The sequence below is a fragment of the Odocoileus virginianus genome, chromosome 32 (genome assembly GCF_023699985.2).
Source record: "Odocoileus virginianus isolate 20LAN1187 ecotype Illinois chromosome 32, Ovbor_1.2, whole genome shotgun sequence".
Taxonomy (NCBI): Eukaryota; Metazoa; Chordata; class Mammalia; order Artiodactyla; family Cervidae; genus Odocoileus; species Odocoileus virginianus.
The window spans coordinates 39238346-39264232 of record NC_069705.1 but is presented as its reverse complement, the minus strand read 5'-3'; the positions used below and the strand labels follow the sequence as shown (position 1 = coordinate 39264232).

At 40.2% G+C, this 25887-nt stretch overlaps 1 protein-coding gene across 1 annotated transcript in view; it reads right to left on the bottom strand.

Annotated features, from left to right (window-relative positions):
• CSMD1 (CUB and Sushi multiple domains 1) overlaps positions 1 to 25887 on the bottom strand; it is a 1985846-nt gene that overhangs the window by 637540 nt on the left and 1322419 nt on the right. Inside the window, exon 7 of the mRNA XM_070460176.1 lies at positions 8155 to 8232. Within this exon, the coding sequence (XP_070316277.1) occupies positions 8155 to 8232 (78 nt within the window). The remainder of the gene's footprint in view (positions 1 to 8154; positions 8233 to 25887) is intronic.

The following is a 25887-nucleotide window of genomic DNA, read 5'->3' as shown; positions in this document are numbered from 1 at the left end:
TTTTAACAGATTCTTTTTTTCTGGTTACTTAAGAAATTACATATGTAAATGACATGATAAATAATTGATGAACCGCCAAGCTTTGCTTCTAGTTACCAGTGATACCATTCTTCCCAATGTATCTAGATAGCAGTTCTATTCCCAGCAAGATTCTCCTTGGCATTTTAAAAGATATTTTAGCTCCTGCAGTGACAAAGGCCTATTTAGAAACTGCAAGCATAATTTACTTACCTGATTTATGAAGCAATTTGTACAACCTACTATATTCATGCTAGATGGGAATGGATCTTTGTTAAGAAAACAAGGTTCTTTAATAATTGCAAAACTTCATATTGCTGCATTTTATGATGAAACAAAGCAGATAGGGGCAATTATCCTTTGTGTTTTATTAAACCTTGATAGAACTGTTAGAGGTTAATGGAGCTATTATTTTTTCCACTGTCAAAACCTGCTTTAAAGCAAGATCAAGAGCACTCAGTGCCAGAAATCCAGCACACAGCACAGCAGATGTTCCTTGTTTTAGCAGTTTTACAAATCACTTTGGTCTACCACCATTCAAATAAATCACCCATTAATACTAGAGCAATAACGTCCCTTAAAATCAAAACCTGATGATGGGTGACATTTCCAGCAATGTAGTAACAAGCTTAGTGACTATAAAAATATTATTATAAAACAAAATGTGTGCTTTTTTTTTTGTAACTGGATAAAGCAAATCCTGTTAATTTTTGAAGACTATTCATGTGGGGATTCATAAAACAATAATGTATCCAGTTACCTGGGGAAGTGTGGTCTGATGAAAACGCTGGCTACAAGTTATTTCTAGAATAAAGTTTCCGAGGTGGAAACCACACAAAGCATCATCTACAGCTGATGAGACTGAGGGTCGTGGTGTGACTTCTGCTCCTGAGAAGCCTGTCTTAGCAGCCCTATTAAGGCAGTCACTCGAGTTTCTTAACAGCCCCACTCCATTCTCCTCCCCTCATCCCATCTCCTGCATGACCACAGCCCTCTTCAAGCTCCAAATCCAGAGAAGCACCCGGAGAGTGGCAGGGCTGGCTTTCTCTGTGGTTCTTCAAATGTCCTTTCTGAAAGCCAGCACGTCCTAGTCATCAACTCAGTAACAAATGGATTCATTCAGCAGTGGCATAGTGGAAAATTAGAGTGTTGTATTTTCTAACCTACTAGAGCACAGAATCCAGGCTGACAATGAGGTTTTACTACCAGACACTGTCACCTTGTTACAAAAACTTGAAAAAGACTAATTCCTCATGGTTTTAATGTTTCCTTCCATGCAGCAGGTATAGGGATTCTAAGACTATGGTATTTTATTTTAATTGACCAGTTATTTAATTAGTTATGCCTCATTCATATACTAGATATAATTTTGGTAATAAGAATGATTTTCTCTTAATCATTGCCAAGCACATGTCTATAAATGAGAGATTGGAGGGAATCAGTCACTGACAAGGTGCAATATAGAAAACAGGGTGTCTTGGAAAACATGGTGTCTTGACTTGCAAAGGACCTAATTTAATGTTGTTTAACATCCTGTCTATGGATTCTTACATTTTATGGGTTGACCTACTACTATTCTGAAAGCTAATAAATTTCTACTTTTATTCAATGCTCAATAAATGCTGCTATCTTTCTTATAACTCTCCTGGTCTGATAAACATTTACATGACTTGAATGACCAGGAGACTAATTTCCTCTAGGAAAAGAATGTACTTTGAACATCTCCATGACAGCTGTTTGTCTTTCCTCAAGGTTTTCCTGCTGAAGGCATGAAAATGACATGGAGCACAAAGACCCCACTGAAGAAGAGTATGATGTCATCTTGCCAGGCTTCTTCAGGCCTCCGCAGAACTAGGAAACTCAGCTGTTCAATGGGCAAGTGCTTATTGAGCAACTGTTGTGTGCCTGAGCCTCTCTGCTGGGCACTTGGTAGGTCTCAGTGAAGAAAGCAGACAAAAATATCTGCCTTCAAAGAGTCAGTATTCTAACAGGGGGATTGGAAGAGAGAGGAGGTAAATAATAATCTATGTGTATTTAATATACCATTATATATTATATAATACATATGTTATATCACATTTAATATATATATAATTTATATACAATGTAGAATATACATATTATACATATCAATATCATATTAATATATAATATTCCTCACATACACCTCCACATATAAATGCATATGCTAAATATGCACATATGACACATAACAATAGGAAAAATATGTATGACGTGCGTGTGTATATGTGCTCATTCATGTCCAACTCTTTGCTACTCTATGGGTTGTAGCCCACTAAGCTCCTCTGTCCATGGGATTTCCAGGCAAGAATACTGGAGTGGAATGGCCATTCCCTTCTCCAGGGGCTCTTCCTGACCCAGGGATTGAACCCACGTCTCCTGCACCGGCAGACAGATTCTTTACCACTGTGCTACTTAGAAGCCCATACATACAACACACTGTGATAAATGATACAGAGAAAAGCAGAACAGGTAACTAGAGGGTAACGTGATGCCTGGGCAAGGTGTACAAATGTAGGCAGGGTGACCAATGAGAGCCTAGGGAGAAGGTAAGCTCTGAGAAACAACGTGAAGGAAGGGAGAGATGAAGCACCTTGAGGAGACCACCTCAGACTGAGGAGACAGAGCAACAAAGACTGAGATGGGAGCTTTAAGAACTAGTCCCAAAGCCAGTGGACAAGGGCTGGGGGAGAGCAGATGGGGAGCAGGGGTGAGGCGGCCCCATGGGTCTCTGTAAGGGACGTGGGCTCACATGGGCAGTGACGGGAAAGCTTCAAAGGGTTCTGAGCGGAAGAGTGATGAGATTCCAAAGATGTGTCCTCCCAATCACTCTGGATGAAGTGTGGGGGTCTCAACTGCAGGGAAATGGGCAGAGATAGGGATCTTGGGTGAGACCTGTGAGTAATGCACCTCAGAACAGTGGTGGTTTGGGGTGAAGAGATGTGGTTGGCTTCTGATGCAGCCGGGTCAGCAGGCTGGCTGGTGTTTGGTGCAGGGATGGCACCAGGCTCTGGGTCCTCAACAGGGAAGATCAGTAGCCTTTTTTCAGAGGGAAAGAGATGCTTAGTACATTTGCGAGTGCAAATGTTGGGTGGGCAGGTGGATGCACCAGTGTGGAATGGAGAGAGAGGTCTGGGGCCATTAATCAGAGATGCTTCATTCTGCTCTGGCAGTGGATCACACTGAAACTGTTTTCCAAATGGTGACTATTATTGGGACGCTTTGCCTTTCTTTATCTCTCGTTTTACCCCTATCAAAAAGGGATTAATAGTTTCTTTTTTATCCCATTCCTTAGCTTGCACTAATCCCTGTTTACAGAGAGAGGCTTGAAAGGAGAGTCTTTTTCTGGGCGGAGTCCATTTTTTTGTGTGATTATGTTGCTAAGTTTGGAAGCTGACAGGAATGGAAGAAATTATGAAAGACAAGATTAACTTTTTTTTTTTTCATTTAGCACCCTGGAATGTAAGTAAAAATGGAATATTACATACTAATACATTCCATTTGCTCTTAAATTATCCCAAACATAAGCAGACAAAGACTGAATGTAGTGATTTTAGTGATAAGTGGATAACACAGTGTGACCCAGCACAGCTAGGACGGTCATTTATAAGGGCATGTTTTAGATAGTGGATTAATGAACCACACCATGTTAAGAAGCTAAATCAAACATTACATTGTTACAACTGCATCTTTAACTGTACAGTGTAGCTAAGGCATTATTTACACTGCTGTCCAAAAAATGGAACTACAAAACTCATAAAATGTGCCCTTCCAAATAACTGTGTCTGAGACAAAAGAGAAAGACAATATATTATAAAAGACAATATTTGATCAATTGCTTTTCATTAACAGGACTATTTGGCAATTTTGAATAAATACCATTTTGTTTCACTTCAGGTATTTTTTCAGAGGTGGAAGAAAATTGATTGTTCATGGAAACAAAGGCAATGAAATAAATGGCTTACAGTCAAAAGTAGAAGAATTTTAGGGTCATTTATTTCATAGTATGCTGTTGTTATTTTTTTCCAAGAGTTTATAACACAATGCATTATATTTTCCCATTTTTCTACCATGTTTCAATCAGCTTTACATTAAATAATGGCTCTGAACCAAATGTCCTATGCTGCTTGGGTATAAACTGTTCTAACTGCAGATGCTTAATACACAGCATGTGCCATCAATTCTTCTGAGTGAGTTACAACAAATCAATATTGAATTTGTAAAGTCATTTGTCTTTAACTTTACACAGGGAGAACAATCCCTAGCTGAAAAATAACAACCAAGGCTTTTGTTTGTCCTTCTCCCTACAGAATTTTACATTTTTGAGTTAGAAGGGCAGTAACGGATTACCTACCCTCCTAACTCTCACACTTAGCACTACTAACATTGTGTTCTGTAGACAAAAACGTCAAGATGAAAAGGAAACGGAAAGTAAGTCTACAGCTACCACCATGTAAAAAGGGAAGCAACTTAAGAATCCTTTGGTACCGAGAGCTTTCAACCCCAGAATGAAGAGGAGCCCCCGCCATTATTCAGGGATGCAAAGCAGATGGGAAGGAGCTGACTGAGTTATCCCAGGTAGCCTTCTTGCTGTATGCTGCCCAGTTATGCTGGGATCCTTTAAAGCTTTAATTAACTAGACACTTAGAACTTTCTTCAGAATTAATACCTTGATTATCTTTGGGGTTTCCTGAAAACACCGTTAATCAATAATAAATGAAATTGATGAAAAACTAAATTTGTAAGTCATTTCACTCTAAGAGATGATGTAGAAAATGGCCCTCACTATATAGATGAATTGAAATATCTACATAGCCTTTCAGGTCACTCCACCTTACACAGTTAAATTGATATGTTAAGGATTAGAGTGAATTGCTGAGGTTTCATTGGTAACATGAAGTCAGGGCAGGATGGAGGAACAAATTGACTTAGTGATTCCAGGGCAAAATCCACAAATGATTCATCAGACTTCATTGAGAGGCATAAAAGAGAAAATATGTAGGGCTTTTGCTCCACAACATGGATATTTGTCCTTCTTCATTTATTTAATCATCAAACACTTGCTAAGTGCTTGTTAGCTTGGGTTATATTCCATTTAATATATGTTCCATGGTGTGTGTTTGTGCACATGTGTGTGTTTGTGCGTGCGTGTGTATGCGTGTGTGCATGTGTGTGCATGTGTGTGCACGTGTATGTGTGTGTGTGTTAGTTGCTAAGCCATGCTCGACTCTGCAACCCTATGTACTATAGCCCACCAGGGTCCTCTGTCTATGGGGCTTCCCAGGAGAGAATACTGGACTGGGTTCCCATTCCCTTCTCCAGGGGATCTTCTCCTGCATCTTCTCCTTCTCCTGCATCTCCTGCATTGGCAGGTGGATTCTTTACCACTGAGCCACCACAGAACCCCACTGTGTACGCACAACCATTTCTTGAGCAAACTCTGAGAGACAGTAGAGGACAGAGAAGCCTGGCAAGTCACCATCTGTGGGGTTGCAAAGACTCGGACACAACTCAGCAACTGAACAGCAAAAACAAATACCGCTCCTTTACCTATCCATATGTCAGCATTTAGGTTTTCTCTGTGTGTTGGCTACTGCGAACAGTGATGGAGGGGGGATAGATTGGGAGGTCTGAATTGACTCGTACACATTACTATATTTAAAATAGATAACCCACAAAGGCCTACTGGAGGGACCAGGGAACTCTGCACAAAAAGGAAAAGAATTCGAAAAAAACAGATCCATGTATATGCATAACGTGATCACTTTGGTCTAAACCTGACACTAACACAATATTGTCAGTTGACTATACTCTAATACAAAGCAAGCATTCAGAGTAAGAGGACAGCTGCTCTTGTCAGTCACTCCTGTCGTTCTGCAGTGAAACTAGCTCTGCACCAGTGATGGGCAGCAGGTTCAGGCTTTGATCAGGGCAAGGGAGGTGGGCACTGGGAGGGGGTGGTGAATGGATAATCACACAGCCTCTGCTGTCCCATTTCTTACCCTGTGAGGAGTCTCGGGAAGAAGACAGACTCATAAACAAAAACATCCAGGTAGAAAGAAAACTATCAAAACAGAGGTCCACACAGATGAGGTGGACCAACAGTTAACCATAGCTGTCAGATCCTGTGCTAAGCATTTCTGTATTTCCTTACATCCTTTCCCAAACCCTCAGTGGGGAGGAACTGAGGTCCAGAGTGAGCTATGTTCTCTGTGCCCAAGAGGGCTGTATACTTAGATTTAATCTCAAGAACATCAGTGGCTGTTGTCTCCAAGAAAAATCCCACACTCAGGGTAAACCACAAGTGAAGAAAAGTGAAAGTGAAGTATTAGTCCCTTAGTCATTTCTGATTCTTCTAAGCCCTTGGACCATAGCCTGCCAGGCTCCTCTGTCTATGTAATTCTCCAGGCAAGAATACTGGAGTGGGTTGCCATTCCCTTCTCAGGGGACCTTCCTGATCCAGCGATCAAACCTGGGTCTCCAGGATTGCAGGCAGATTCTTCACCCTCTGAGCCACCAGGGAAGCCCAGAAATATAGAGACCATGGTTTATTGAATGGCTTGAAAAAATAATGAGACAAGTACCAAAGACACCATGTTTAATATAAATACTGAATGTAAATAAATCAGATAATCTGTATATAAACGACTTAATAAGAGTGTCAGCAACTGGCATGCCTGCAGCAAGGCTCACCGTATCTATAAAAAACATGCATCACCTTTGTGCGCCCCCTTCCACCCCATCACGATGGGAAGGGCGTCACTGCTTCCTAGGAAAAGGTTGTGTCCTGGATGGGGCTTTAGGGGCTCTGTGTCCTGGGCTCACCTCCTGTGAGGAGTCAAACTATTTCCTAAGATCTTAGAAAACAAGGTCAATGCTCTGGCAAGTAAGATCCAGGTTGTTTGAATTCTTGGCTGACCTACTGTGTAGAATCATTCCTTCTTCTTTTTATGTACAGCACATTCCTAATGGGTGTAGTTGCAGAATGCTCACTCCCTGCCCTATACTGGAACAGGCAGTTATAAACACCATGCTTCATCTACTCAACAAGAATCATTACCATTTACTTTTATAAATGAGGCAACTTGGATTTGAATACAATCAACACTCTCACAGCTATTGAATCCTTGTCTCTCCAGCTTCAAAGTCTGTGTCCTCTTTTCTCAGAAGCACTTAATTTAGTTTCCTCAGCCACACCTTCCGCATGAATAACATATTACCATTTATTACAAGGCTGATCTTAGAAGGTTTGCAGTTTCCTCAATTCTTCATTTCCTCTAATGATTAATTTTCAAGTCTAACAAAAAAATGTGGCGGAATACTGTTGGGAGAAAGGACGGAATGCTTTCTAATGCCAATGAGTTATGACTCATTTGTCAATTTGTATTCAGATAAGAACCCAGACATACTTATTTTCTTTTTCACAAAAAAGCTCCTGCTTAAACGTGGCACTAAGAGATACATTTGATGTCTGCCTGTTCTGGTCTCAGACCTCATGTTGATTTGATGGAAGGGTTCACTCAATACACAGTTCTATGTTCCTATGGACTGCTTCTGCAAGGTTTTTATCCATTAAAAAAAATCAACTTCAAAATAATTATAAACACCACATTCCCCATTTTAGGAAACACTCTGAACTGAAAACTAACAACAGTAAAACACTAAACCTTTATTTTGAAATAAGTACTTTCTTTCTTCTTTTCCTCCAGTAGTTTTATTCCTTCACTAAACCCAGTGCAATTTGAATAGTACCACCCATAATTATCAAACAGGGAGTATACACTTAAGTATACACGAGAATGGAAAGAGAAGCTGGGATCTAAACACTGAGGGTGGAACAGCTACTTAACAGAGAACTCTGGAAGGTCCAGTCTCAGACCGTGGCCCATGAGGGCAGAGGGCACAGGCGGAGTGAGATACACGCAGAATTAAGATGAACACACGCTCTCTCCAAATAGAGTGAAGTTAGTGCAGACTCTCTCTCCCAGAAAACATTTTTGAAGGTAGGAGAGCAGAACGCGATGCAGTGGGGAAGGCAGCTTAGAGAAGCACTTCTCCAGAAGTGCTTCCCTCTAATGGACACATCCATCCTCATACAGAGAGAGGGTGACTTACAGACAGAGTTCTTATGGCTGCTGTCCTTGCTGGGCATCACCTTGACTCCTCTTGACTTCAATTCAATCGCCTTTTTCACTGGAAGAAACAAAAACGTTATTAGCTACGACTTGGAGCAATATCATGAAACTGCATTTTATCTTCACAGCATCTCCAGTCATAACTGCTTTCTTACCAACCCCTGAAATATGGGACATGTTCTAAGGGGTGAATGATGCAAACTAAACCAAGTACAAGAGCTTGTGAATAATTAACACAAGGCTATCCGCCAGCAAGATCGTATCTTATAATCACAGTGTTAGAAGCAAAAATAATATGTGGTGAGATTATCGTCTACATCAAAACCTGCTTACCACCACTTTCTAATCTTGTTACATTCATGAAAAATTTTGAGGACAGATAAAAGGTATTTACTTATTCATCTAGTCATTTAATCACTCAAAATTTAACAAATATTTATTGGTAGGGAGCTAGTATGAGGAAATTCTGTTCTGAGTGCTTGGAATAAAATGTTAAATAAAAGGACATCAGTACTTCTAGACTCTCATAACCTATAGGCAATATAAAAATACATGTATGGTATTGATTTCTAAAATTATAGTTCTCGACTGTAAATATTTCTTGTGTTTTCTAAGTCCTACATCAAATATTTTAAGAAATTTTACTTCTCTGGTCATTTCTGGGGGGAAAAATGGGAAGTCATTTGTGGGAAGAAACTAGAAAGTGAAATTTTAATATGAAATAATTTGCTTTAAAGATCAAATGTATTTTATTAAAATCAAAAAATAGCAAATATTTATGATTTACATGCTTACATATGATTTACATATATGGACCTAGAGTATCATGAAACTCTGGGTTCAAATCTTTGCTCACAACCTGGTATCTATGTTGCCTGTGTAAGTTAACTCAGAGCCTGCCAATTTATCTGTAAAAGGGGTGTGATGTTTAGTTTATACGTCAACTTGACTGGGGCACAGAGTGCCCAGTTATCTTGTCAGATGTTTTCCTGGATGTTTCTGTGAAGGGGGTTTTGGGAAGAGAGTGAGTATTCAATCCCTAGACTGAGTAGAGCAGCTCGCCCCTCTCCAGGTGGCTGGGCCTCATGTAATCAGCTGAAGATCTGAACAGAACACAAAACCGACCCTTTCCTGAGCAGAGGAGAACTCTTCCTGCCTGACTGCTTCGTCCTGGGTTCGTCCTCTTTGCTTTGGAGCCATTTCATAAGCATTGCACAAGCATAATGGCAAGCTGGTATTGAAAGTGAAAGTGAAAGTTGTTCAGTTGTGTCTGATTCTTTCCGAACCAATGCACTGTATAGTCCATGGAATTCTCCAGGCCAGAATACTGGAGTGGATAGCCTTTCCCTTCCCCAGGGGATCTTCCCAACCCAGGGATTGAACGTGGGTCTCCTGTATTACAGGTGGATTCTTTACCAGCTGAGCCACAGGAGAAGCCCAAGGACACTGGAGTAGTAGCCTATCCCTTCTTCAGTGGATCTTCAAAACCAAGGGATTAAACTGGGGTCTCCTGCATTGCAGGCAGATTCTTTATCAACTGACCTGTCAGGGAAGCCCAAGCTGGTATTATTTCTACCTAAAAGACCATTGGATTATTTTTCAAAATATTTTTCCTAATTTTTATTTTTTTAAATTATGAAAGCATAATAACACATTTGCAGGAGACTTGGAAAATACAGAACAAAATTACAGATAGTTCTGCTATATACTACAATTATTTTTTTCAGTAGATAAATTAAGATGTTTAGTTGGAGTTTCTATATCAAACTCTCAAAAATTAGTAGTATGAAAACAGAGAGAAGTAGAAGGATGCAGTAGACCTGAAAAGCATTATGAACCAATTCAACATGATTAAGATTTATGCAATGTCCACAGAACATCAGGGTACAAATTCTATTCAAGCTCCCATATACTATAAACCAGGAGATACTGAAACATATCTAGACACATAAAAATAAGGTCTAAATATTTACGGTCTAAAGGTATTGAAATCATGCACTCTGTTCTCTTATCACTGTGGAACTATGTTAGAAATCAGTACATCATGAGAAATGCTGGGCTGGAGGAAGCACAAGCTGGAATCAAGATTGAAGGGAGAAATACCAATAACCTCAGATACACAGATGACACCACCCTTATGACAGAAAGCAAAGAAGAACTAAAGAGCCTCTTGATGAAAGTGAAAGAGGAGATTAAAACTAAGATCATGGCATCTGGTTCCATCACTTCAGGGCAAACAGATGGGGAAACAGTGGAAACAGTGACAGATTTTATTTTGGGGGGCTCCAAAATTACTGCAGATGGTGACAGCAGCCATGTAATTAAAACACACTTGCTCCTTGGAAGAAAAGTTATGACCAACCTAGATAGCATATTAAAAAGCAGAGACATTACTTTGCAACAAAGGTCCATCTAGTCAAAGCTATGGTTTTTCCAGTAGTCGTGTATGGATGTGAGAGTTGGACTATAAAGAAAGTCGAGCACCGAAGAATTGGTGCTTTTGAACTGTGGTGTTGGAGATGACTCTTGAGAGTCCCTTGGACTGCAAGGAGATCAAACCAGTCAATCCTAAAGGAAATCAGTCCTGAATATTTATTGGAAGGACTGATGCTGAAGTTGAAACTCCAATACTCTGGCCACCTGATGTGAACAACTGACTCATTGGAAAAGACCCTGATGCTGGGAAAGATTTAGGGCAGGAAGAGAAGGGGATGACAAAGGATGAGATGGTTGGATGGCATCATCGACTCAGTGGACATGAGCATGAGCAAGCTTTGGGAGTTGGCAATGGACAGGGAGGTCTGGCATGCTGCAGTCCTTGGGGTTGCAAAGAGTTGGACACGACTGAGCGACTGAACTGAACTGATGTTAGAAATCAGTATCAAAGGATATTTGAAGAGATCCCACATATTTTCAAGTGCTGTGTGACATTTATCAAGAGAAATCTTTGACTTAGCCATTGAAAGCCTCAAGAAGGTTAAAAGAGTGAAAAAACACAGATGATTACAGCGAACAAAGCATTTAAATGAGAAATTAATGTCAAAGATACTTAAAGTTTCCTTGATCTTTTAAAAAATTCTTATTTGCATGATCTCTTTGTTTCCATGACTCTGCATGTTTAGCTGAACCCAGGAGTGATGAGTGGAATGTTCCCTTCTTGACATAATACAACAGGGTCTGGCCTTGGATTTTGAATTATGGCCCCACTCATCTAGTCGTGTGGCCTGACAAAACATTTAAATGTTGTATATGTGGGTTGTCAAATCTTTGCCCATGAGCATGAGTTCTTACCTACGTTTTTTTAACAGGAGACATCAGAACGGTGAAGGTACTTTACACACCTTGGGGAGCTCACTGAGGAAGTTAGTCCTGTGTGGTAATGTGGTTCTAACTGATCATTCTGACCAGCGCCATGGCTAGACTGTGAGGCTCCTGGAGTGGACAGCACTCCTGGCCGACATGGGGAGCTCCCCATTGATGGCCCCGCATGGAAGGAGTGGCCAGTGGTTGCTGCTTGCTGCCAGCCCCCTGGCATGGCCCTCAGGGACAGACCGCCGGGGGCCACATCTTCAGGGACAGATCAAGTCAGGGACCACCCCACTGTCCCTGGGATGGGGTACTCCATCCCCACGGGATGGTGTACAGTTCCAGAACTGTCCCCAAGGGCCCTGGCGTCACTGAGGCCCTCGGGATGAACCCCCACGCAGCCCCTGTCTCCCTCCACCCCTGCTGCTCTGTCTCCTCCCGTCCACAGGGGTCACCCCACAGGGTGCTCCCCGGAGGGCATCCCCACCTCCCATCCACTGAGGACACCCTTCCAGAGAACCATTCCTCTCCCTGCTCCCTCCACGTCTGTGTCCTGGTGACAGACAGCACAGCAAACGGAAGCCACATCAGGAACCCACTGTCCCTGCAGAGGAGTCATGGTCTCCACATCAGGTCTCCCCAGAGCACGGCTTTGCTCTGAACCAGCATGCCTTGATGTCTCTCCCATGACACCAAACTTCTATGCTGAAACAACTCTATCTTGAAGTTACCCAGGAGAGAGAAGACAAATGCACAATAAGTAATGAATGTGGCAATCGATGCAAGATAATAAAGAGCAGAAAACTCAAAGCAAATGTCACCCAAAATAAACAGATAAAACAAACAGGACTTGAGGCTTTCAGAAAACAAAAAATGAAAAAAGAAAAATGAGTAACCTTCAGGGTGCAATAATAGTATCTGAACATATAAGTTTTAGCAAGAGTCTAATAAATTTCGTAATTTTGCAAGTAACTGTATGTAGCTGAGTGAAGCTAGGGAATGCACCAGGGAAGTTTTTTGATTTTTTTTTTTTTCTCAGTATGATGGGGTTATACTGCTGTACTCGCTCCCCTCCTCTGATTTCTGGCTGGTTTTAATACATCCTCTTACTGGACAGCAATGTTGTAAAGAAAAGGAAGAGACCCTCTTCAAAGGGTCTCTCCCCTCCTTACCCCCTGGGGCCCCTCCCGCCGTCCACCCAGAGTCCTCCTCCCTCCCTACGCTTCAGGGCTGGGGAGAGAGATTTCCACGTCCACGGAAAGCAGCAGCCATGAGGAGGAGGGTGGCAAAGGCAGACAGTTGCCTCCTCAGAAAGACCAGTGACCCAGAACAGATTTCCCCGCTGCCCAGCTCTTTCCCATGCATGCCCAGATAACCGGTTCTCAAAGCCTGGAAAGAGTGATAAAACACTCTTTCTGAGTCATAAAAATGCTAAGTTACTAAACACAGAGGCAGAGGTCATTGAGAAACCTCACAAACTATGGAGGAAACTGTTTCACATGATATATCAACTGCTGACAAATCTAAATAAACCAGGTTTGGAATTAAAAATATAAGCCCCGTTTATTGGTCATATTATTAACTCAGAGCATTATTGTAATTTTACTAAAATTTCTTCAAGCTAAAAAATCCCATCTAAGTGGCATATCAAAAGAATATTCACTATCATTAATAGCAACAATAGTGAAATCCTTGGAAATGCTTTGTATTGCAAGAGCTCACTGTACACACAAACACACTTTCATATTTATGTTATATATTATCTAATTTGTATGTTATATTTACATATATATACATTATATACTATATACTTATATGTAAATGTTTACATATATTATATATATTATTATTGCATACTTTATATTGCATATAAATTTTACACATTTACTATATAAAATAGTCTAAAATATTTATGTATATAAATACAAAAATTAATATATTGAGCTTTCTTGTTAGAAATCTTCTTATCTTATATTCGCTTTATAATTATTTAATCAAAGCTTTTTATTACATTTGGTAAGCAATTACAGTCCATAAGCTAGTAATCTTTTATATTTACATTGTCTTTTTATATTATCATGTTAGTAGCTATGACATTTCAAACTCCATTATTTATGTTAACATCGTCTTCTCTTTTTTTGGCGGTTGTTATCTTTTGTTTGTTTTCTGTCAAACCTCAGCATGAATCAGCCATAGGTATGCATAGATCCCCTCCCTTCTGAACCTCCCTCCCGTCTCCCTCCCCATTCCACCCCTCTAGGTTACAGAGCCCCTGTTTGAGTTTCCTGAGCCACAGGGCAAATGCCCGTTGGCTATCTGTTTTACACATGCTAATGTAAGTTTCCATGTTACTCTTTCCATACATCTCGCCCTCTCCTCCCCTCTCCCCATGTCCATAAGTTTATTCTCTATGTCTGTTTCTCCACTGCTGCCCTGTAAATAAATTTTTCAGTACCATTTTTCTAGATTCCATATATATCAATAGAATATGATATTTTTTTCTTCCTGACTTACTTCACTCTGTATAATAGGTTCTAGGGTCACCCACCTCATTAGAACTGACTCAAATGCATTCCTTTTTATGGCTGAGTAATATTTCATTGTGTATATGTACCACAAATTATTTATCCATTCATCTGTTGATGGGCATCTAGGTTGCTTCCACATTCTAGCTATTGTAAATAGTGCTGCAATGAACAATGGGATACATGTGTCCCTTTCAATTTTGGTTTCCTCAGGGTATATACCAAGGAGTGGGATGGCTGGGTCATATGGTGGTTTTATTGCTAGTTTTTTAAGGAATCTCCATACCATCTACCATTGTGGCTGTATCAATTTACATTCCCAGCAACAGTGCAAGAGCATGCCCTTTTCTCCACACCCTCTCCAGCATTTATTGTTTGTAGACTTTTTGATGATGGCCATATTGACTGGACTGAGGTGATATCTCATTGTAGTTTTGATTTGCATTTCTCTAATAATCAAAGAGGAGAGTGAAAAAGTTGGCTTAAATCTCAACATTCAGAAAACTAAGATCATGGCATCCGGTCCCATCACTTCATGGCACATAGATGGGGAAACTGGAAACAGTGACAGACTTTATTTTTCTGGGCTTCAAAATCACTGCAGATGGTGATTGCAGCCATGAAATTAAAAGACGCTTACTCCTTGGAAGGAAAGTTTTGACCAACTTAGACAGCATATTTAAAAGCAGAGACATTACTTTGCCAACAAAGGTCCATCTAGTCAAGGCTATGGTTTTTCCAGTGGTCATGCATGGATGTGAGAGTTGGACTGTGAAGAAAGCTGAGCACCAAAGAATTGATGCTTTTGAACTGTGGTGTTGGAGAAGACTCTTGAGAGTCCCTTGGGCTGCAAGGAGATCCAACCAGTCCATCCTACGGGAGATCAGTCCTGGGTGTTCATTGGAAGGACTGATGCTAAAGCTGAAACTCCCAATACTTTGGCCACCTGATGCGAAGAGCTAACTCATTGGAAAAAACCCTGATGCTGGGAGGGATTGAGGGCAGGAGGAGAAGGGGATGACAGAGGATGAGATGGTTGGATGGCATCACCGACTCAATGGACATGGGTTTGGGTGGACTCTGGGAGTTGGTGATGGACAGGGAGGCCTGGTGTGCTGGGATTCATCAGGTTGCAGAGTTGGACATGACTGAGTGACTGAACTAAACTGAATAATGAGCAATGTTGATCATATTTTCATGTGTTTGTTAGCCTTCTGTCTTTCTTCCTTGGAGAAAAGTCTGTTTAGGTCTTGCTCCCACTTTTATATCAGGTTGTTGTTCTTCTAATATTGAGCTGTATGAGCTGTTTTTATATTTTGGAAATTAATCCTTTGTCAGTTGTTTCATTTGCTATTATTTTCTCCCATTCTGAAGCTTGTCTTTTCACCTTGCTTATAGCTTCCTTTGCTGTGCCACAGCTTTTAAGTTTAATCAGTTCCTACTTGTTTACTTTTGTTTTTATTTCCACTACTCTATGAGGTGGGTCATAGAGGATCTGGCTTTGATTTATGTCATTGAGTGTCCTGCCTACGTTTTCCTTTCAGAGTTTTATAGTTTCTCGTCTTAGGAAGTGTTCTAGTTTCATTCTTTTACATGTAGCTCTCCAGTTTTTCCAGCACCATTTATTGAAGAGGCTCTCTTTGCCCCATTATATATTCTCACCTCCTTCGTCAAAAATAAGGTACCCATAGGTGCATGGGTTTATTTCTGGGCTTTCTATCTTGTTCCATTTGTCTATATTTCTGTTTTTGTACCAGTACCATACTGTTCTGATGACTGTAGCTTTGTAGCAAAATCTGAAGTCAGGAAGGTTGATTCCACCAGCTCCATTCTTCTTCCTCAAGACTGCTTGGGCTATTTGGGGTCTTTTGTGTTTCCATATGAATTGTGAAATTCTTTGTTCTAGTTCTGTGAAAAATGCCATTGGTAATTTGATAGGTATCGCTTTGAATCTGTAGAATGCATTTGGTAGTATAGTCATTTTCACAATATTGATTCTTCCTACCCAGGAACATGGAATATCTCTCCATCTGTTTATGTTGTCTTTGAATCTTTCATGATTGTCTTATAATTTTCTGTGTACAACTCTTTTGTCTCCTTAGGTAAGTTTATTCCTAGATATTTAATTTCCTTTGTTGCAATGGTGATTAATTTCTCTTTCTGATTTTTCATTGTTAGTATACAGAAATGCAAGTAATTTCTGTGTATTGATTTTATATCCTGCAACTTCGCTAAGTTCACTGATTAGCTCTAGTAATTTTCTGATACTATCTTTAGGGTTTTCTATGTATAGTATCATGTCATCTGCAAACAGTGAGAGCTTTGCTTCTTCTTTTCCAATCTGAATTCCTTTTATTCTTTTTTCTCCTCTGATTGCTGTAGCTAGGACTTCCAGAACTATGTTGAATAGCAGTGGTGAAAGTGGATACCCTTATCTTGTTTCTCATCTTAGGGTGAATGCTTTCAGTTTTTCACCACTGAGAATAATGTTTGCTGTAGGCTTATCATATATGGCCTTTACTATGCTGAGGTAGGTTTCTTCTATGCCCTATGCCCATTTTTGGAAGAGTTTTAATCATAAATGGGGGTTGAATTTTGTCAAAGGCTTTTTCTGTATCTATAGAGATTATCATATTTTTTTTATCTTTCAATTTGTTAATATAGTGTATCATATTGATTGATTTGCATATATTGAAGAATTCTTGCATTCCCGGAATAAACCCAACTTGATCATGGTATATGAGCTTTTAGATGTGTTGCTGAATTCTGTTTGTTAAAATTTTGTTGAGTATTTTTGCATCTATGTTCATCAGTAATATTGGCCTATAGTTTTCCTTTTTTGTGTTGTCTTTGTCTGGTTTTGGTATCAGGGTGATGGTGGCCTCATAGAATGAGTTTGGAAGTGTTCCTTCCTCTACAATTTTTTGAAATAGTTTTAGAAGGATAGGCATTATCTCTTCTCTAAATATTTGATGGAATTCTCCTGTGAAGCATTCTGGTCCTGGGCTTCTGTTTTCTGGGAGATTCTTGATCACAGTTTCAATTTCAGTGCTTGCAACTGGGTTATTCATAATGTCTATTTCTTCCAGGTTCAGTCTTGGAAAATGGAACTTTTCTAAGAATCTTTCCATTTCTTCTAGGTTATCCATTTTATTGTCATATAGTTTTTCATAAAAGTCTCTTAGAATCTTTTGTATTTCTGCATTGTTTGCTGTAATCTCTCCTCTTTCATTTCTAATTTTGTTTATTTGATTCTTCCCTCTTTTTTTCTTGATGAGTCTGGCTAAAGGCTTGTTAATTTTGTTTATCTTCTCAAAGAACCAGCTTTTAGATTTATAAATCATTACCATTGTTTTTTTTCTCATTTTTTTTCATTTATTTCTCCCTGAATCTTTATGATTTATTTCCTTCTGCTAATTTTTTTTTTGTTGTTGTTGTTGCTCTTCTTCTTTTTCCAGTTGTTTTAAGTGTAAATTTAGGTTGTCTATTCGATGTTTTTCTTGTTTCTTGAGGTAGGATTGTATTGCTCTAAACTTCCCTCTTAGAACTGCTTTTGCTGCAACCCATAGGTTTTAAGTTGTCATGTTTTCGTGTCATTTGTTTCCAGAAATTTTTTTTTTATTTCCCTTTTCATTTCTTCAGTAACATGTTGGTTATTTAGAAATGTGTGATTTAATCTCCATGTGTTTGTGTTTCTTACAGTTTTTCTCATTTAATTCATATCTAGTCTCATGGCATTGTGACCAGAGAAGATGTCTGATATAATTTCAATTTTCTTAAATTTACTGAAGTTTGATTTGTGACTCAAGATGTGGTCTATCTTGGAGAATGTTCCATGTACACTTGAGAAGGTGTATTCTTCTGCATTTGGACGGAATGTCCTGAAGATATCAATGAGATTCATCTCATCTAATGTGTCATTTAAGACTTGTGTCTCCTTATTAATTTTCTGTTTTGATGATCTGTCCATTGGTGTGAATGGGGTATTAAAATTCTACTATTATTGCCTTGCTGTCAATTTCTCCTTTTATGTCTGTTAGTGTTTGTCTTATGTATTGAGGTGCTCCTATGTTGGGTGTGTAGATATTTGCAATTGTTGTCTTCCTCTTGGATTGATCCCTTGACCATTATGTAGTGTCCTTCCTTATCTATTGCAATTTCCTTTATTTTAAGGTCTGTTTTGTCTGAAATGGAGATTGCTTCTCCAGCTTTCTTATGCTTCCCATTGACACGGCATATATTTTTCCATCCTCTCACTCTCAGTATATTTGTGTCTTTACGTCTGAACTGGGTTTCTTATAGACAGCATATATGTGGGTCTTGTTTTTGTATCCATTCAGCCAGTCTGTGTCTTTTGGGTGGAGCATTTAATCTATTTACATTTAAAGTAACTATTGATATATATGTTCCTATTGCCATTTTCTTAATTGTTTGGGGTTGATTTTGTAGATCTTTTTCTTCTCTTGTATTTCTTGACTATTTAAGTCCCTTTAACACTTGCTGTAAAGCTGGTTTGGTGGTATTGAATTCTCTTAACTTTTGCTTGTCTGAAAAGCTTTTTATTTTTCCATCAATTTTAAATGAGATCCTTGCCAGGTACAGTAATCTTGGTTGTAGATTTTTTTTCCCTTTCAATACTCTAAATATATCCTGCCATTCCCTTCTTGCCTGTAGAGTTTCTGCTGAAAGATCAGCTGTTAGCATGTGGGGTTTCCCTTGTATATTACTTGTTGCTTCTCCCTTGCTGCTTTTAATATTCTGTCTTTGTGTTTAGTCTTTGTTAGCTTGATTAGTATGTGTCTTGGCGTGTTTCTCCTTGGGTTTATCCTGTATGGGATACTTTGTGCCTCATGGACTTGATTGACCATTTCCTTTGCCATGTTGGGGAAATTTTCAATTATAATCTCTTCAAAAATTTTCTCATATCCTTTCTTTTTCTCTTCTTCTTCTGGGATTCCTATAATTTGAATGTGGTGTGTTTGATATTGTCCCAGAGGTCTCTGATCCTATCTTAAGTTTTTGGCATTCTTTTCATTTATTCTGCTCTTCAGAAGTTTTTCCACCATTTTATCTTCCAACTCTCTGATTTGTTTTTTTGTTTCAGATATTCTGCTATTGATTCTTTCTAGAGTATTTTTAATTTCAATAATTGTTTTGTTTACCTCTGTATATTTATTCTTTAATTCTTCTAGGTCTTTATTCATTGATTCTTGCATTTTCTCCATTTTGTTTTCAAGGTTTTTTTTTTATCATCTTTACTGTCATTATTCTGAATTCTTTTTCAGGTAATTTGCCTATTTCCTCTTCATTTATTTGAACTTCTGTGTTTCTAGTTTGTTCCTTCTTTGTGTAGTATTTCTCTGCCTTTTCACTATTGTTTTTTAACTTATTGTATTTGAGGTCTCCTTTTCCCTGGCTTCAGGGTTGAATTCTTCTTTCTTTTTGGTTTCTGCCCTCTTAAGGTTGGTCCAGTGATTTGTGTAAGCTTCCTATAGGGTGAGATTTGTGCTGAGTTTTTGTTTGTTTGCTTGTTTTTCCTCTGATGGGCGAGGCTGAGTGAGGTGGTAATCCTGTCTGCTGATGATTGGGTTTGTATTTTTGTTTTGTTTGTTGTTTAGATGAGGCGTCCTGCACAGGGTGCTCCTGGTGGTTGGGTGATGGGGTCTTGTATTCACGTGGTTTCCTCTGTGTGAGTTCTCACTATTTGATGCTCCCCAGGGTTAGTTCTCTGGCAGTCTAGGGTCTTGGAGTCAGTGCTCCCTCTTCAAAAGCTCAGGGCTTGATCTCTGTGCTTCCCTCACACTGACCAGCTTGAGCAACTTGGTGCAGTTCTCCCCATAGCCCGCCAGTCTTGGGTCCTTCCAACTACATGAAGTTTCTGCAGGCTTGAGGGGGTCCAAGATCCAGGGACAGGGTTCTCAGACTCCAGTGATCACACCACCACGAGGAGAGCTGATAACTCACAGCGCTCCCAGGCCAGCTCCAGCCTCCTTAGCCTGGCATTTATTACTTGGGACTTTCAGAGAAGACTTCTCTGTTTAAACTTCAATCAGAGATCTTTAGGAACTGCAGCATACATTTCTACTTTACTTGTTAACTCAAGGACTTTCCTTACGAACCCTCCCGAGTCAGTTCTCAAGAACAGTCCTGCTCGGTGTCCTTGGAGCCAATAGAACAGGACTGAGTTTGCTTCAGAAGCAAAGAAAGCTTTGTTCTCTGACAGAAGAATGGAGAGGCATCAGCTCACATTCTAGAGCACATGCTCTTCAGGGCCTTCACTTATTCTTGAATTGGGAAAACTAGGAGTTTTTCAGAAAAATATTCTTGGTTTATGGGCTGACTAGAAATTTTTTTGTTTTCCTTTATTATTGGGGAAGAATCTAAACTTTTGGATTATCTCAGAGATTTCTGTTAATCTTTTTGTTCTGAAGAGAAAAATAAGTGATTTAAAAATAATATATTTTGTGGAATCCTAGTGGTTTGCATTCTTTCACTTGCTGTAAGGCTCACTTTTTTCCTTAAGTATTCATACCATGATATTTTAGAAACACTTTCAAAATATTAATTTCCTTCATTAATATATCCAATTATATCACCCTTTACCCAAACTGTTTCACATTTCTTCATTAGATTTTGTGTTTTATATTAAGGAAGTATCATCAAAATTCAAATCACCTTGCATTTTAAACACATTTTTTAAAACTATATCAAAGTATCACTATAGTTAACTTAATTACTAAATATCTGAATCTGGATCCATTTTCCTATTCTCTGTTAATTATTATAAATGCAAAATTCATGTTGATACTGATAAAAATCTGTATAATCCCAGGATCTTACGGCTGTTATCACAGAGATGGTAAAGTCATTTTCCACCTAAGACTAGAGCCCTCACCTCCGCACCAGGGCTCATCTCCTCAGTGCCATCATTTTTTCTCCTTCTGCATAACCATTTTTCTTTTCTCTGCTTGATTGATTCCATCATTACACAAACATGTTGTTTCACTTTCCATCTTTATGAACCGAAACAAAGCAAATGAGCAAAAAAGCAAGCATGCAAGCAGAGAACAACTAGAGAAAACACCGTCTGGTCCACACTCCCCAGTGTTGCCTGGCCCTTTTCTCTCCTGTCGTGGAGAGAGAAAGGAAACACCTCCTGGGAATCATCTTCCTTTCACCTCTCCCCATTCTCTCCTAACCTGAACACTGCCATTATCAAGGAGAGCGGTCACCACCCTGCCTGTTGCTACCTCCTATGGTCAGTTCTCCAGATCCTCCTTGCCTGTGATGTCACCTCCCCTCCCCCACTTACAGACCCCACACTCTCCAGCTCTCCTCCAATTCAGCAGACATTCCTTGTTCATAAGTCTGAGTGTTGCCATGTGATGCCTTGGTATTTATTACCATATTTTTAAACTTTTCATGTACTCCCTTGAATCCACTAGAAATATTGCAAACATCTAATAAAATATTATTAGCATTATGATATCCTTATTGAGTAATAACTTTTAAAGCATTAGTGTCACTCAATCGTGTCCGACTCTTTGCAACTTCAGGGACTGTAGCCCGCCTGGCTCCTCTGTCCATGGGATTATCCAGGCAAGAATACTGACAGGAGTGTGTAGCCATTCCCTTCTCCAAGGGATCTTCTCACCCAGAGTTTGAACCTGGGTCTCCTGCATTGCAGGCAGATTCTGTACCATCAGAGTTGCATGGGAAGATTACTATGTATTTGACACTCTGCTAAAGGCTTTTACACATCCTGCTTAATTTCACCACAACTGTATAAGATTTATGCTGTTTATTACAGAGGAAAACTGAGTTACAAAGACGTTAAATAATTTATTGTAGGTTATAGGGCTTATGGGGGCTTCCCAAGTAGTGCTAGTGGCAAAGAACCCGCCTGCCAATGTAGGAGACAAAAGAGACTGCATGAGTTTGATCCCTGAGTCAGGAAGATCCCCTGGAGGAGGGCATGGCAACTCACTCCAGTATTCTTGCCTGGAGAATCCCATGTAAAGAAGAGCCTGCTTACAGTTCATTGGGTCACAAAGAGTCAGACACAACTGAACGGACTTAGAGTGCACACAAGCATAGCGCTTGGGAGGGCAGAGCCATCCTGGAGCCGCTGGTCTGATTCTAGAATTGATTGGTTTATCAGGAGCTGCTGTTTCCTTCATAAAAAATACCACTTGTTTTAACCACACTTTACATTTAAGTTTTCTTTTTAAGGACAGTTATTGCATTATACAAGGCAATACTTAAGTAATTATACATTAGTAAACATGTACTATAAAACTGAAGTTTTCAAAATCAGAATCTGATTGACTTCAAAATGTTATCTAAGAAATTTTTGAATGAACTGGTATGTTAGCTCCTTAAACAAGGTTCAACATCAATTAATGTTAATCCTTTTATAACAAAAGGTATGTACTGAATCACATTGACTTAGGGGCTTCCTGGGTGGCTCAGTTGTAAAGAACCTGCCTGCTAATGCAGGAGACACAGGTTCAATCCCTAAGTCAGGAAAATTCCCTGGAGGAAGAAAAGGCAACCCACTCCAATATTCTTGCCTTGAAAATTCCATGGACAGAGGAGCCTGGCAGGCTGCAATCCACAGGGTTTCGAAGAGTCAGACGCGACTGAGCACAAATGCACATAAGTGATTTACATTGCTTTGTTTGTTTCAGGTGTACAACAAGTGATTCAGAAATATGTATATTTCCAGATTCTTTTATCTTATAAGTTATTACAGAATACTGAGTCTAGTTCCTATACAGTAAGTATGTCCTTCTTTATTATTTATTTTATATAGTATAGAAAAGAAAATATTCACCAGTTTGATCATTTAAAAATGCTATCTCATTTGTATTTGCATTTCCAACAATTATTGTGCATATTCATTTACTCCATGAGATAAATTCTTCTGTTATTTTCTCATGGTCTATAATCATATCCCCCACCCAGAGCAAACGTGTCCCATGAACCTGTGGGCTGCTTGGAGCTGCAGGTGGATGGAATCTTAGAGCAACACACACACACACACACACACACACACACCCCTGCAACAGAACTGCAGGTGGATGGAATCTTAGAGCAACACACACACACACACACACACACACCCCTGCAACAGAACTGCAGGTGGATGGAATCTTAGAGCAACACACACACACACACACACACACACACACACACACACCCCTGCAACAGAACTGAAATTCCAAATTGGGTGCAGCCAGAGCGCCCTGATAATGATGCATAATAAACAAGAACGAGATAGCATGCTGCTGTGACCCGGTCATGTGATGAGTCCTCTCTGGCTCTCACACCGCCTTATTCTAGTAATTTAACACCGCTGCTTCCCTCTCTTTTTAAAAAATTAATTTATTTATTTTAATTGGAGGCTACTTTACAGTATTGTAGTGTTTTTTTGCCGCTCACCAGCATGAATCACCTTTGTGTCCCACCTTCCCGCACCCCGCTCCCACCTCCTTCCCTCTTAACTGAGCACCTGTCACCTGCCGGGGCGGAACTCCGGCCCTCTGAGGAGCGAAACTCCGGCCCTCTGAGGAGCGGAACTCCGGCCCTCTGAGGAGCGACAGCAGAACCAGCCCGCGCTCCTCAGTCACTGTTTACAGGAGAAGAGCTTCTCACCGCAGCCCTCAGCCAGCTCCGCCGGCCATTGCTTCCTTTCCTTCTTCAGAACTTCCGCCCAGAGGCGGCGCTGTTCGGCTTCTCTCCGGCGCATTCCCGTTGCCAGTGTCACCCCTCCCGGGTCACTGGTGTCTCTTCCGCGACCAGCCAACGCCATCAGATCGGGCACTTCGGAAGGTCATTGCTCAGTAAAACGGGGTCACGCGACAGCCCAACAGCCCCTCACTCTGACAAAGGAGCGGCTTCTGTGGGACTAAAGGTCGACCCGCTGGACTCCTGACTAGTCTCACCTGTGGTGCTGGCGGAGCTGAGCTTGTGAGATTTCCTCACTGGACTCAGACCACAGCTGTTTAAATCTTCAAAATTGTTTGCTTCTGGAGTTTTACATGTGGTATTTTTGGACCAAGGTTGACCTCAGACAACTGAAACTTGGGAAAGTGAAACTGTGGGTTGTGGATTGGGGGTCGTGGCGCTGTTGTACCTTATTTCATAAGAAAAAAAAAAAAAAACCTAGGAATTATTGTCTTTACTAGTTTAATTGCCCGCAGCTCCCTTATTAGCTTAGCCTTACTCAGAATTCCTACATTTTTTATGAGATTTTCTGATGTCTACAACATGGACCCTTGAGAGAAAGTGATGACCAAGTTTTAGGAATTGGATTCTCAAATTTCATTTTTATTCTTAAATCAGCCAATGTCCCTTCTTTGGCTGGAAAAATTTTCCTCTTTCAGTTTGTGTTAAAAAGAGATTGTTTGAATCTGCAAAGCCACAGATAGGTATTTACTGTGCTTCACGATACTAAGTTGTTGATACTCCTTGTGGGGTATCAGAACCTTTTCCTCAAATGTCACTGAACAGCACTTTCAAATTAAAAGAAGACACTTTTATATGTGGAGTTTTTAAAACACAAATAATATGCCTAAAGGATTAGTGTGGACACACCCACACACTTGGTTACTGCATTGTTTACTAATTTAAAGTGCAATTACAGTAAAATTCTTTATTGTAAGGAAGGCAATTAACTTAATCATCCCCAAATGGTCAACAGATCATGGACTTGAGGGAAACAATATGCTTCCCTGTGTTTCACCTTGTCAGAGATGAGAACCATCAGGATTTAACTTGCAACACATTGGTAGAAAATATTTCTTACTTAGCGTTGTAATCACTTGTTGGGTTCCTCTACATACTTTATTTCAAGCACTTTCCTCCAAAATGGGTGGGGGTGGTGTAGGGCACCAAGAGACAAGAGACAAAACTTGGGGGAAAGGAGAAGGGGAACACAGAGGTGAGGTGAGGTGCCCCCAAAACAGCTTTTTTCCCCTTCACTGTCTTCTATTGAGCTCCAGGAAATAGCAGAGTTTTGTGGCTAGAATTACCTTAGATAATTGACACACTCCCAATAAAGATCATGTGTGTTTTTCCCTTAACACTCTTCTTGCCTGTATCTCATGTGTGAAAAGATTTCCTACCGAAATTCCCCAATTTACCCAGTCCAGCTCCCAGAAAGCATTCCACCCTTCAGGCTGGGGAAAGTGAAAGTGAAAGTCATTCAGTCACGTCTGACTCTTTGTGACCCCACATACTGTATAGTCCATGGAATTCTCCAGGCCAGAATACTGGAGTGGGTAGCCTTTCCTTTCTTCAGGGGATCTTCCCAACCCAGGGATCTAACGCAGGTCTCCCACATTGCAAGTGGATTCTTTACCAGCTGAGCCACAAGGGACGCCCAAGAACACTGGAGTGGGTACCCTGTCCCTTCTCCAGCGGATCTTCCTGACCCAGGAATTGAACCACGGTCTCCTGTATTGCAGGCAGATTCTATACTGACTGAGCTATCAGGCTGGGGAACTGTTTCATAAACAAAGTCAGGTTCAGCGGGAGGGGGGAGGGGTGCTTTCCAGCAAGCCTGGAGATCTGAGCCCCCAGTCTGGCTCCTAAAATTTCCTGAACTCTGGAAAGCCAAGGAGCCACAGCCTTGCTTTCTGTCTCATGGATTAAGTTAAAGGGCTAGGATTTTAAGGTGCCTGATATTCTGTTTTCTCATTCTTATTCCAGGAAGACCCTGCAGAAGGAAAGTCAGTACTTAATTCAGAGCAGAGTTCCAATCTTCCCTCTGTGCTTTGTGACAAGGCAGATGCTGAGAGAATTAACTCCAACCATTTCTTCTGAAATGTAAGGAGACTTGAAGGAGCATAACTGGGAATGCACAAGACACTGTGTGC